Source organism: Triticum dicoccoides, chromosome 1B (assembly GCF_002162155.2).
Source record: "Triticum dicoccoides isolate Atlit2015 ecotype Zavitan chromosome 1B, WEW_v2.0, whole genome shotgun sequence".
Lineage (NCBI taxonomy): Eukaryota > Viridiplantae > Streptophyta > Magnoliopsida > Poales > Poaceae > Triticum > Triticum dicoccoides.
The window spans coordinates 176,237,722-176,249,877 of NC_041381.1; the positions used below are offsets into that span (position 1 = coordinate 176,237,722).

A 12,156-nucleotide genomic window follows, 5' to 3' on the forward strand; every position below is an offset into this window, starting at 1 on the left:
CCGCGTTCCACCGCGATTCCCCACTGCCCCCTCGCATTTCTCACCGCCGGCGAGCCCGCATCCGCCTCGAAACGCCATGTGGAGCTTCGGCTGCGGCTCCGGCAGTCGCCACAACCCCAAGCGTGAGCGTCGTGTCCGCTCGGACGGCGTGAGGAAGCGCGGGGCCAAGAAGTGGACGAACCGGGGCCTCTTGCCGCCGTCGAGGTTCCTCCGTCGCGAGATGGAGGAGTACGACCGTCAGCAGGCCGCGGGCTCCTCCGTCGCGGGCTCGAGATCTGCCACGTGTCTCACCCGAGCGGCGAGCTATTCCTCTTCCGGTGGGAGGCTTCTCCCCGTGAAGAGGGAGTGGTCGGAGGACCCGGAGGATCCGCAGGAGCCCGAGGAGATCGTGCGCCGCGGCGTCGTCGGGCCCGAGGACTTCGTCGCCGATGTCGACGCGGTCGCGGCCGCATTGCCGAACGCAGCTTGCGCGAGGAGGTGGAGTGTCGGCGCCACCACGAGGAGCTCAAAGACCTCGTGTTCCAGCAGGCGGTCGCGGCGAACCTTGCCGCCAGGGAGAAGGACAACGAGTGGCGGCGCATCCACGAGGAGCAGAGGGAGAAGTACATCGACCTCGGCAGCTCCGACGAGGAGGATTGAGCTCCTCCACCGCGTCGTCCATGGCCGCGAGCTCGCCGCCGTGAGATCCCCACCCCTCTTACTACTAGTAGTGAATGTAGTATGTAATATGAACTAGTGTTTGTAATGAATTAGTCTTTGATCATGTAGTATATGTAGTATGTGATGAACTACTATGGTTGCAATTTCTCCCGCGAAACTTTTTTTCAAATCATGCAGTTTCATATATGGTTTCTGTTCTGCTGCGCACGTTTTCGACCCGCAAACGAGATCTTCGTCGAACTGTAAACGGCTTATGCGGGTCGGGATTTTGCGGGGTCTGCTAGAGATGCTCTTAGAGGACCAGATTGTCCTAGCATGAGTGTCGACGTCGGCTTCTGCCATGATGAGATCATACGTCGAGCGGGTGGAGGAATCTCGTCCACCTTGGAGGAAGTGCACATCATGATCCGTAGATAGTTGGAAGTCCTGCAGCAAAGAGGAAAGAGAAGACAGCTCTGCGGAGGCAGCATTAGATAGACGGTTCTACATGCAGTTTTTAAACAGAAGTTCAAGTATGGTCGCCACTCTGACAAAACAATTTGTGGTGTGGGTAAAGAGGATGGGAAAGACAATGGCTAGAGGTGTTTGATGTATCCAAGTGCCTAAACAAAAGTAGGTTTATGTTCCTGAAGCAGTGAGGACAAAGGAGAGTTGTAGGAGCGATGGAATCTGTTTGTTTATGGTTTTGCAAAACAAAGAAGTGTTGTTATGGGGGCAACCAAGGCATTGGGGTGTTGTAGGTGAATCCAGTCAAGCCAGGGTGGGGATTCTTGGGAGAGTGACTTGACTGCAAATTTCATAAGGCAATTATTTTGTTGGTGGAAGTTATCGAGGCTCAAACCACCAAAAAAAAATTGGTTTACAAATGTTTTTCCAAGCAATTAAACATTGAGCACCTGCACACGTTTACTCAGCAGCCCAAAAGAAAGCACGACTGAAGGCATCAATAGTTTTAAGAACATTTTTAGGGATTTGAAAAGCAGACAAAGTGGATTGCTAGCAAGTCGATGACGACGGAAAGTAAAATTAAGCGAGCTCCTTCTGATAGCAATATGGCACGCCAGCCAGAGAGGAATTTTCGGCAACGTTCAATGATGGGGAGAGAAGCATTGGCAGCAGCCTAATGGGAGAATGGGAGCCCGCCTTGTTCTGAAAATTACGGGCAAAATACGAGCTGCTATCGAAGGTGAGGAAAATACTAAATATTTTCCCGCTTCAGCCTCTCAACGGCTTTGAAAAAACACCGTCAGGTGTTGATTTCCACACTCATAGCCAAAATATTCTATCTTAAAGGTTTACTTAACGTAGATCATCGGCACCTCTCCTCAAACCCACAGGAACATCTATGTCCACCAAATTTACCCTAGTCCAATATCCCAACTTCAAACATCTGCACTCCCATCTCTGATGACGAAACAAGCCTTTCTACAAATGAACCCCATTGCCAGTCCCGACCCCGATGGTTTTGGCCCTTCCTTTTACCGGAAATTCTGGCACCTTGTTAATCCCACAATTCTAAAATTCTTTTGAGATTTTCAAACCTATATCGCCCACATGGAATAACTAAACCGTGCGCACATTGTTCTCCTCCCCTAAAACTTTTGATATGAAAAACTGAAATCGGTGATGGTTATTCTATGTTTGCTAAGAAAAAGGAGAAATAGGATAGGAAGTCTTGAAAAATGGAAAAGCATATGACTCTGTATGGTAGGCCTTATATCATGACTGATCTGGAGTCACTTGATGCTATTGTTTACTGATATCCTCTTTGGAACATTTTTCCTTTTTGATTCATTGGAACATTATAACTGGACACACTCTTGTATGCAAGAGTTATAAATGGATCAGCTTTTAAACAACTGGAATTGTGTATATGATGCTGATTAGAACAAAGTAATACATCATACATCTTGCGTGCACCATGATTGTTGATTGATTATAAATGAAGCAGCTTTTAAACACTTGGAATTGTGTGTCTGTTTCTACCACACTAAATGGCCAGCAGTGTTTTCCTACCTATACCCAGTCATGGTGTGCGCTGATCCATGAGATTTTTATCCGCAAGTCTTGCTGATAAGGAATTTGAGTTTGTGCTGCAATGTCAATGTTGACCAGATAGATTGGATTAGGAAGTTATTGCAATTTGCAACCAAACATACTGAATTCTGAGTAGCATGATAATAAGAAGCATAGGAACATGTGTGTCTTGGACAATGCCACACCATCCATTGAATCAAAAGACGAGGCCTGATGTTGGGCAAAGGCAGGGGCCCAGGGGCTTCGGGTTGTTCTGCCCGCATCCTGGGACGTCCATTGATTGGACGCATGGCACTGTAACGCTCACCTCCTAGGAGGACTGTTCTATCTTTTCAATGAAATGAAACGCAACGGTCCTTTGTGTTTTCTCTAAAAATAAAGAGGATCCCAACCCGCTTAGCAATCCTTGTAGGGATGCGGGCGGACGCGTTGGCCAATGTCCGCATTTATGGTTTTTGTATTAGCTTGGTTTCTAAAGCAGCGGTGATTAGCTTCTTTTCGCCTTTGCGGACAGCATGGACGTGCCCGCTTGCATCCCTAAATCCTTTGTCATTGCATATTTAGACTTTGTGCAATTGACAAGCGCAACACCATTTTTTTCTGTTGCACCTTCAATTATCTTACCTGGTTGGTACTACTTCTGAATTTATAAGCTTTCTCCATCTTCTTGCATATAAACATTTATTAGGATCGCTGATGCTGCACCTGGTGCATATTCTTGTGTAGGAAGTGATCAACGAGGATGACATGAAGCTCAAGGAGCTGAAAGAGGTGTACGGCGAGGAAGCATATGCTGCGGTGGTGACGGCGCTGATCGAGCTGAATGGCAGCGGCGGCGGCAGCAGGGTTCCTTTCCCGGAGCTATGGAACCAGAGGGAGGGGAGGAAAGCAAAATCCAAGGAAGCTGTCCAGCATGCCATCAAGCTGTTCAAGGCGAGCAAGAGACGGCGTTGAGCTGCTCAACGCTACGGTTTCTCTAGAACCGACCCTAACTAAGACACCTTTCTATGTTTGCTCATGTATTAAGTAGAGGGGAAATGGTGGTGGAGCGACTCAGTACGTTCTGCAGTAATTAAGTGGCTGGTAGCAGTTGTTCGTTGTCCATGGCTGAGCTGGCTGCTTGACTTGTCGTGTGTGGTGAAAACCTCTAGCGTCTGAGACTGTTAGTGTTCTATATGGGATGGCACTTGACTGGTTAAGTATTAGTAATATTTGGCGATGTGAAGGATTATGTTATCAACTTATTTCTTGGGGAAAACTTCCGATCTATTTATTATCCGTCATGGCAGCACAAAGAACATCACAAGTAAAAAAATTATAACCGGGTTAGCAGACCATCTAGTGATGAGTATTGGAACGAGCCGAAGGTGTGCCGCCGTTATCGCCCTTCCCTTACTGGATCCATATCAACTTTGTTGCTCGTGCAAGATGAACGAGCACCGAGCGATCGAATTCAATGAGATTTTTGTACTTCAATTCAATTGCATTATTCATAGTGAGTGAACACAAATTATAGGATTGATTGATGAAAGTAATTACCACAACTAGCAGCTCCTTTAATTGCATTATTCATAAAGCATCTCCCGGTCTCTCCGTCCATCCACGCAGCCCACACATGAACACGTAAGTAGTACTGTACTATGCTTAATATAGCACACACAGGAAACAACAACTTATTCATCGTCTCTCTCCAGAGGCAAGGCAGAGATCGATCTCATCTCACTCACCAATTCTCTCTCTCGTACACAGCGCCCAGCCACCCGAGCACGGAGGGTCGACTCAAAGATAAAACGTGTGCGTATGTTTGGGTCGCCTGGTTGGAGTTGCTGTTAGAGGAGTGACTTGGGTGCGATGCGGCCGAGGCGGACGGCGTTGACGTAGTCGCGCGGGCTGTGGGAGGCGAGGCCGGGGACGAGCAGGCCGGAGGCGCGGTAGAGCAGGGAGACGGGGCCCTCACGGTAGTCCTTGCCGGCCTTGGTCCAGAGGAAGGCCCCCTTCACCAGGTCCCCGAGCGCGTTGCCGTACATGGAGAGCAGGTAGCGCGGGTCGAAGTAGTTGGGGTTGGGCACGTCGCCGGGGAGCACCTTCCCGTCGTACCACCCGTCGTAGTAGACGCAGGAGCCGCCGTGGGCGAACTCCGCGACGAGCGGCGCGTCGAACGGCACCCGCGGCACCACGTCGTACCGGTACACCACGCGGTAGAAGGCCGTCGCCTTCTCCACCTCGGCGCGGAAGAAGCTGACGAAGGTGGCGTCGCCCACGCGCGGCTGCCCGTAGGTCTGCACGGTGCCGAGCCTGCCCAGGATCTCGGACTCCCCGTGCAGCGCCAGAAGCGCCGGGAAGACGGCGGCGAGCGCGCCGCCGAGGCTGTGGCCGGTGATCACGAGCCGCGCCTGCGGGTGCGCGTTGAGCTGGTCGCGGATCACCTCGCGGAGCTTGTAGTAGGCGATGGCCTTGCCGACTGGGGCGGCGCCGTTGGGGGCGTCCTTGGGGAAGGCGCGGTTGGCGTCCTTGCCGTCCTCCTCCTGGAGGCCCAGCGCCTTGAGGAAGCCGGCGTGGACGTGGCCCATGGCGCCCATGCCCAGCCACGACAGGTTCACGTCCGTCGACCAGTCCTGCATGTTGAATGGCTCCGTGCCACGGAACGCCACCACAACCACGCTCGCATCCTTGGCCCGGTCCGTGAAAACGAACGCCTGCGTTGTGTCCTCCTTCAGAAACTCTGCACATGCGTACAGATTAATAGCTACTCTCTCGGTGATCCAAATAGCATCTCTTGATTAATTTGTGCTAGCTTTGCTACTTACTGTTCCAGCCGTTGTAGAACCCCACGAAATTGAACTGCAAATCACCGCGCACATATATAAGCTTATTAGATAAATATAATGCTCCTTGGATATCATTCGAACTTCTTACATGTAAGATTACGTGGCTTAGAAGAAAATGTTATTATGCAGTTGGGGAAAAAAATCTACTAGTTTATCTAAAAAATATATCAGTGGAGGCCTACGGTCAATTTCAGGGCAGTCACAGTGAAATTTTCTTGGTGTGGGGTTTGGTTTGGAGGGGTGGTTGGGGTGGTTAGTAATCCAATGTCCAGTTAGTTTAGCATTTTAGAAAACCAGTAATACCCACGAAGGGTTACGTAATTGTTTTACGTACAGGCTGACTTATAAGATTAGGATTGAAAGTGGGGGGTGAAGGGCCCCACCCCACTGAAAATCAGGGGGGCGATTAGGATTAGGATTTGGCAAGTTACGTAACCCTTCGTAGGAGTTTACGTAGGTTTAGCATTTTCGTTGTTAATAACTAGCCGGTATATATACTAGATTGCTGTGCCAATAGGTATTTCTTAGCTAGCACGAGGATCACACTGCCTGCTGCACAGGTCGAACCGTCTGCATCAGAGGTACGTTCGTGTACATGCATCATTGGCGGGAGAGCGTCAAGATGGGGTAGAGGTCCCTGTCACTCGATCGTCGCCGGTGGACCAGCTCGCACGCCATGCATGCACAGGAGCATCGGTCGCGATCGTCGTCGCCGATCGATCGATCTCCGTGGCGATTCGTAGGGGTAAGAACAATGGGTAATACGTCGGTGTCCATAGTTGATTGGCAAGGAATAAAATAGGAGAGGGAGGTAGCTTCTTGAGTTGATGGTTGACAAGTGGAATATATGGATCAAGATTTGCCATTTAGAATAAAGTAAGCTACACAGAGATTCCGCATGAAGCACGTAAACTTAGTTTATACTCCTACTAACATAAACAGATCGTGTACGCACAGATCGTCGATCGGGTGCAGTGCAGCACTGCAGTGCTGCATGATATTGGTCAGCATGCATGTGCTCCGGGCCACTAGACTGCACCGAACAGCACTCGCTGCAGGCGCTCATCGAAGAGGACGAAAGAGAGCCATCCACGAACACTTGCCAGTTGCCAGTCGGATATCGTCGATGATCTCATGCACGCTATCCTGTCCTGCGCCGATCATGCAGATATCTTTGCTGCTAGTGCTACGTGTACCGTATGGGTCGCGCGCCAACTTGCGTCCGTATTGACAACAATATATATGCACATACGTACGTGTACGATCTGACTCGATCAGCTAACACTTGAGAATGTAACATGTAGTAGCGACCCATCGTCATCACAGACATGGACATATGTATCTCTTCTACTTAAAAAAATAAAAAGTGTTCACGTTCATTTTTTGAGGCTCTGACCGTAGAACAATAGTTCTACGGTTTTTTCATTAAAATAAAATATTTACAAAGTACAATGATAATTAAAACTCACCCAATGCCCGTTCTATGGAACATCAAGATATTATATTACAAGAAGCAAGCTATCCAGTCTTCAATCTGGTCTGCCTTGGCTTGCTTTGCTCTGAGTTTAGTAACTTGAAGTCCTTCTGTGAGGTAGTATTTTCAGGAGTTCAGATGTGCTGCCAATGATCAGAATATTTTATCATTTCTGGCCATCCATGTACTCCAACAGCCCATAATAATGATTTCCATAGCTATTTCTTTCGGGAATTGGTGTTTTGCTAGTAGGATTTCATCATAATCTGAGATGCCTCTTTGCTTCTTTGGGTCGATAGTGAACCAACAGTTAAGGGTAAAGGACAGTTCTAGAACAGATGATTTAATGTCTCCTCTGTAGAGTCATTACATAAGGCACAATTACAGTCTTCCAGATGCATAATGCGGCGGTGAAGGATGTTTATTGTGCTCAATCGATCATGAAGAAGGAACCAGAAGAATATCTTATGCCTGAGTCGACATGCAGTATTCCAAAGGTCCTTGAATATGATGTGAGCATTGCACTTCCCATTGATAGCCTTATACATTTTAATGGAAGAATATTGAGGTGGTGTCCATGAATAGCTCCATCTGTTCAGTGTATTAGAAGGTTCCCTGGTTTGGATGATTTCTAGTAGAGTTGTATATTGGGCATAAGCTTGTTGAGGAAGTGGTATGTGAAACAATTGACTAGATGTTCCTCCACTTCTGCCAAAGTGATTTCTCTGTTGATGGCAAATGAGAACAGCTCTGGTAATTGCAGTTGTAGTGTCTGATCCTTCCATCTATCTGTCCAGAACAAGATAGTGTCTCCAATACCAGGGTTGCATTTAGCTTGTTGCTTGTAAGTTGGTAGGAGCTTGAGAATTGCTTTCCACCAAAATGATCCTACCATCCTCTCTCCAGGGATATTGTTCTGGTAATGTGTTTCCCGTATAATGTTAACCCAAGGATGTCTTTTTTGTTGAAGAATTTGTGGAGGAATTTCATGAGCAAAGCTTGGTTGTGAGTGTGGATATCAAGGACACCAAGACCACCCTGAGCTTTAGATTGACAAATGGTATCCCATGAAATAAGTACAATTCCTCTGTCCTGAGTGCCATATTTTCTCCAGAAGCAGTTCATGAGGTAGGAATTTATTTGCTTGGCCACTGTTTTTGGTATCCTGAGAGTGCACATGAAGAAACTGGGCATACTGGAGAAAACAGATTTTAAAAGAGTAAGCTTGTCTCCAGTTGAAAAAAAGGTGTAGCAACCCAAGAGCCTATTCTCAATTCTCTTCAGCATAGGGATATAATCCTCAATTCTGGGCTTGGTGACACATAGAGGTAAACCCAGATATGTATGTGGAAGTGTGCCAATTTTTTAGCCTAGGAGCTCAAAAAGTTCTAGCATATTTTCCATGGGAGTGTTGATAGGGATCAAGATTGATTTGGCATAGTTCACCTTGAGACCAGTGTAAGCAGCATAGTGGAGCAGGAGGTTTTTGATGTGCTGAAGTTGCCTTGCATCTGCCTTTGCAATCAGGATAGTATCATATGCATATTGGATGACTGGGTAATCAGGACATCAAGTATGAATGACTGGAGTTGTTATACTGGAGTTGTGCAGTGCCTCATTAAGCATGGATTGAAGAACATCAGTAGCATTCCCAAAAACAAGTGGTGATAATGGATCCCCCTGTATAACCCCTTTCTTGCAGAGAAATTGTTTACCAGGGACACCATTAAGTAGCATTGATGAATATCCCATCCCATATATCATCTTTATCAATTGTATCCATTTAGGCCCAAATCCTTTGGCTTCCATAATCTGGATGATTGTATCATGGCTGAGCATGTCAAAAGCCTTTTCAAAGTCCAGTTTTAGAACTACCAGTTCTTTCTTGCCATGATGGCATTGGTAGATGTCACTACAGGAATCAGCTTATTTGCCGTCCACCATGGCAGACTGCAAAGGCACCAAAAGCGAACGACAAAGCTCTTTGTCGTCAGCCACCGACGGCAAACCTGCCTAGCAAAGAGAGTGACGGTAAACAGGTTCTTTGTCGTTTGCTTCCGCAAAGCGGATGGCAAAGGACTTTTACTGTTAGTGGCGGACGACAAAGAACATGGATGGCAAAAACCATGTGTTAGCCACGTTAGGTGGCTAACGGCAGTCTTTGTCGTCCGCCAGCTGACGGCAAAGCTGCACAACCCTTTGTCGTCTGCTTTGTGGCGTCAGCAGACCCAGCCGTTTGCCGTCTGCCACAGACGGCAAACTGACCAAATGGGTCAGCTCCCAGGTTACACAAGTTGCTGCCACGTGGCTTCTTTACCGGTGGCAGAGGACATCAAAGTGCTTGTATTGTTGTGTTTTTTTTTCTGTTTTCTGTTATATCCTTGCATTTTCAAAAGATATATATGATATATATAGTTTCAACATCAAACATAGCCCATGTATCAAACATCTAGCAGTCCATCAATGCAACAGAACACATAGGGTATTAAAAGATCCAATGCATACATAGTTTCACGGAGTTCATCCATATATACATACATAGTTTCATATTGTTCATCAATACAAATGAAAACAAGAACTAAGCACTAGCAGTCCATCAAGGTTGCTTCCATGAAGTGAATCAGCACTAGAAGAAGATCTTCTCTCATCTTTCTTCGTCTCTTCTATCTGTTTATCCCTTTCCTCCTCATTCTCATTCTCATTCTTCTTCTTTTATTCTTTCTTTTTCTTCTCTTTCTTCTTCTATTCTTTCCTTTTCTCCTCTTTCTTCTTCTTCTTCTTTTCTCATCTTTCTTCTTCTCTTCTATCTTTTCATCCCTTTCCTCCTCATTCTCATTCTTCTTCTTTTATTCTTTCTTTTTCTTCTCTTTCTTCTTCTATTCTTTCTTTTTTCTCCTCTTTCTTGATTTTCTTCTTCTTATTCCTTATTTGTGTCATTTTAGAGCTAACATACGTAATTATGCCATTTTAGCCAACTTAGCTTATTATGTTAATTTGAAGGAAAATAAGCTAAGTATAGGTCATTTTTTGCTAATCTAGGTGATTATTATATACATGTGATGATGTAGGCGGTGCCTACACTCGCCGCACCGGTGGCCGCCTACTCGTCCTTCTTTTTTGCTAGGGAACAACCTACACTTGCCGCACCGGCTGTCGCCTGCTCGTCGCAGCAGGCAGGTTCCATGCCGCCAAGTTGTCGCTCGCTTCAGAGCACCTACACGACTTCATGTACCGCAGCCTCAAGCCGGAGATGGTCTTGCTCAGAGGGGACAGGCACGTACCTCGCTCTCTAGGCGTCCATGTATCCCGCGGCGGCCGCCACCGATGAATGCCCAACGCCTCTGCCACCTTGTTCAAGGAAGAGGAATCGTGTAGGATTGGCAGCGATTGGAAGGAAATAGAACTAGGCGAGCTCAAAGAGAGACGGGTTGTGGGTGCGTCGGCGGGGAGACGCCGTCTTATGAGCTCGTCGGCGCTTCACGGCTGCCAATCCGCGAGAGGCTGCTCCCGCGAACTGCGACCGCGGGGATCACTCCATGAAACTATGCAGCAGCGGGTGCTCTTTTTGAATTGTTTATTAAGGGAAGGTGCTGAGGCTTCCTCACGCAACTGGCACTAAATTTTCTGCCCGGGCAATCGGCGGCAGTGCTCTTCGGCGCTCTGCCGCCGCTGCCCGGGTAGTTACGTAATCTGACATTATTACTATCTTATCTAGTGTTTTTCATAGCTTTGTATAACAAGACATCATCACATGTATATAATAATACTACTGAATTAAGATAGTGAATTGTATATTAAGAAAACAATTGTTTGTTTATTTCATGAATAAAGCTAATTAGGGTATATGTGTATAAGTGGAAGATAAATAAATATATAACAAATTAATTTTTTTGCGGGAATGTAACCAATTAATTTAATGAAAATATTATTGGAATAATGATGATTTTCATTAATTTATTGTATATATGTAACAGATTCATTGTAGTGCTGCAATATAATTCATTGTATTGTAAACATTTATTTGAATAGATTAATTAAAACAATAATTCTAAAGTCTTAGTCTACCGAGTTTACCCACCAAATTAATTTGGAAATCATCTTTTTCTTGGGTCTAAATAACTTCTTATTTTTCCTTTTATTTCGGGTTGCCGAGCATGATTTTGTTAAATCCCCATTCCTTTAACAGACATGTGCTAACACACTAATAATTAGTAAAATAAAAAATGCACCAACTGAGATAATTTCTCCATATTTTTAGATACATATAAAAAATGAAAAATTCATTTAGGGTCGCTAAACTTGTCGCAGAATTCACTTTGGTCATCATCCTTCAAAATACTCTAATTGCAGTCATTGAGGTGTCTTAAGTGTCTTAGATACGGTTACTCGTACGATTTTGTCTACGTAAATAGCTGATTTGGCATACAATCATTGACACATTGATGGATTGCATGTATATTCATCAGTTAATCTAGTTTGTCAATTTTATCACGTCCATGCAACCTACACTCTAGTAGGTAAAGAAAGGTCCTAATCCCACCTGAGTATGTCTAGATTGAGTACGTTCTTCATGTTCTACCCCATTCCGAGACAAAATTTCAGCAGCACCTCCCCGCTGTTTTCCCGATACACATCTCGGCAAAAAGCCGAGAGAATGTGCATCCGGAGAACAACAGGGAGGCATTGACGAAATTTTGTCTCGGAATGGGGTAGAGCATGGAGAACGTACTCAATCTACACATACTCGGGTTGTCCGTGAGTTATGGTGATAAATATGCAACTGAATACATATTTATCGATGCAACCCTTTCGGACGGGAGACAGATACTGGTTACACGACTGTAGTTACCTAGCTAGTGTCGTCGGCACGAAGGCCGGAACTGAGCAAATAATTAAGGGGGGAGGAGGAGATGTTATTTGTGCTCACTCACGAACGCAGGGGCGGAGCTCGTCGAACACCAGACCCTCGCAGCGATGAAACAACTGCACATTGAAATCGAAAGATGAGTAACATAACATTATTGTTTTTGTCATCAATCTAACTAAAATTAAACTAAACTAAGCCTAAACTAAAGTAAATCTAAAAAACAGAGAAAATAAGAAGAAAAAAGGAGAGAGGGCAGCGGTGGAGCTCACCAGAGAGAGGGCAGCGATGGC

The 12,156-nt window shown here is 46.0% G+C and overlaps 2 protein-coding genes across 2 annotated transcripts in view; one reads left to right on the forward strand and one right to left on the reverse strand.

Annotated features, from left to right (window-relative positions):
• The window catches only part of LOC119326409 (factor of DNA methylation 1-like), a 10,685-nt gene extending 6,744 nt beyond the window's left edge, over positions 1–3,941 (forward strand). The window contains exon 7 of the mRNA XM_037600066.1: positions 3,424–3,941. Within this exon, the coding sequence (XP_037455963.1) occupies positions 3,424–3,651 (228 nt within the window). The 3' untranslated portion in view covers positions 3,652–3,941. The remainder of the gene's footprint in view (positions 1–3,423) is intronic.
• Positions 3,942–4,240: 299 nt separating this feature from the next.
• On the reverse strand, positions 4,241–8,751 carry LOC119350278 (triacylglycerol lipase OBL1-like). Its single transcript, XM_037618190.1, has 4 exons — positions 8,598–8,751; positions 8,446–8,510; positions 5,505–5,538; positions 4,241–5,419 (listed from the first exon to the last, which is right to left on the reverse strand). Exons 1-4 carry the CDS (start codon positions 8,749–8,751, stop codon positions 4,527–4,529), a joined length of 1,146 nt encoding a protein of 381 aa, XP_037474087.1. The 3' UTR covers positions 4,241–4,526.
• Between the last annotated feature and the right edge of the window lie 3,405 nt (positions 8,752–12,156).

What these genes read in the sequence shown, in the direction of transcription:
- LOC119350278 (XM_037618190.1), bottom strand. Translation starts at nt 8,751, where the DNA reads ATGGGATATTCATCAATGCTACTTAATGGTGTCCCTGGTAAACAATTT. An exon ending in TGAGGCACTGCACAACTCCA is followed by an intron (nt 8,511 to 8,597) that starts GTATAACAACTC and finishes TTGCAAAGGCAG; the next exon opens with ATGCAAGGCAACTTCAGCAC. An exon ending in GTTCTACAACGGCTGGAACA is followed by an intron (nt 5,420 to 5,504) that starts GTAAGTAGCAAA and finishes ACGCATGTGCAG; the next exon opens with AGTTTCTGAAGGAGGACACA.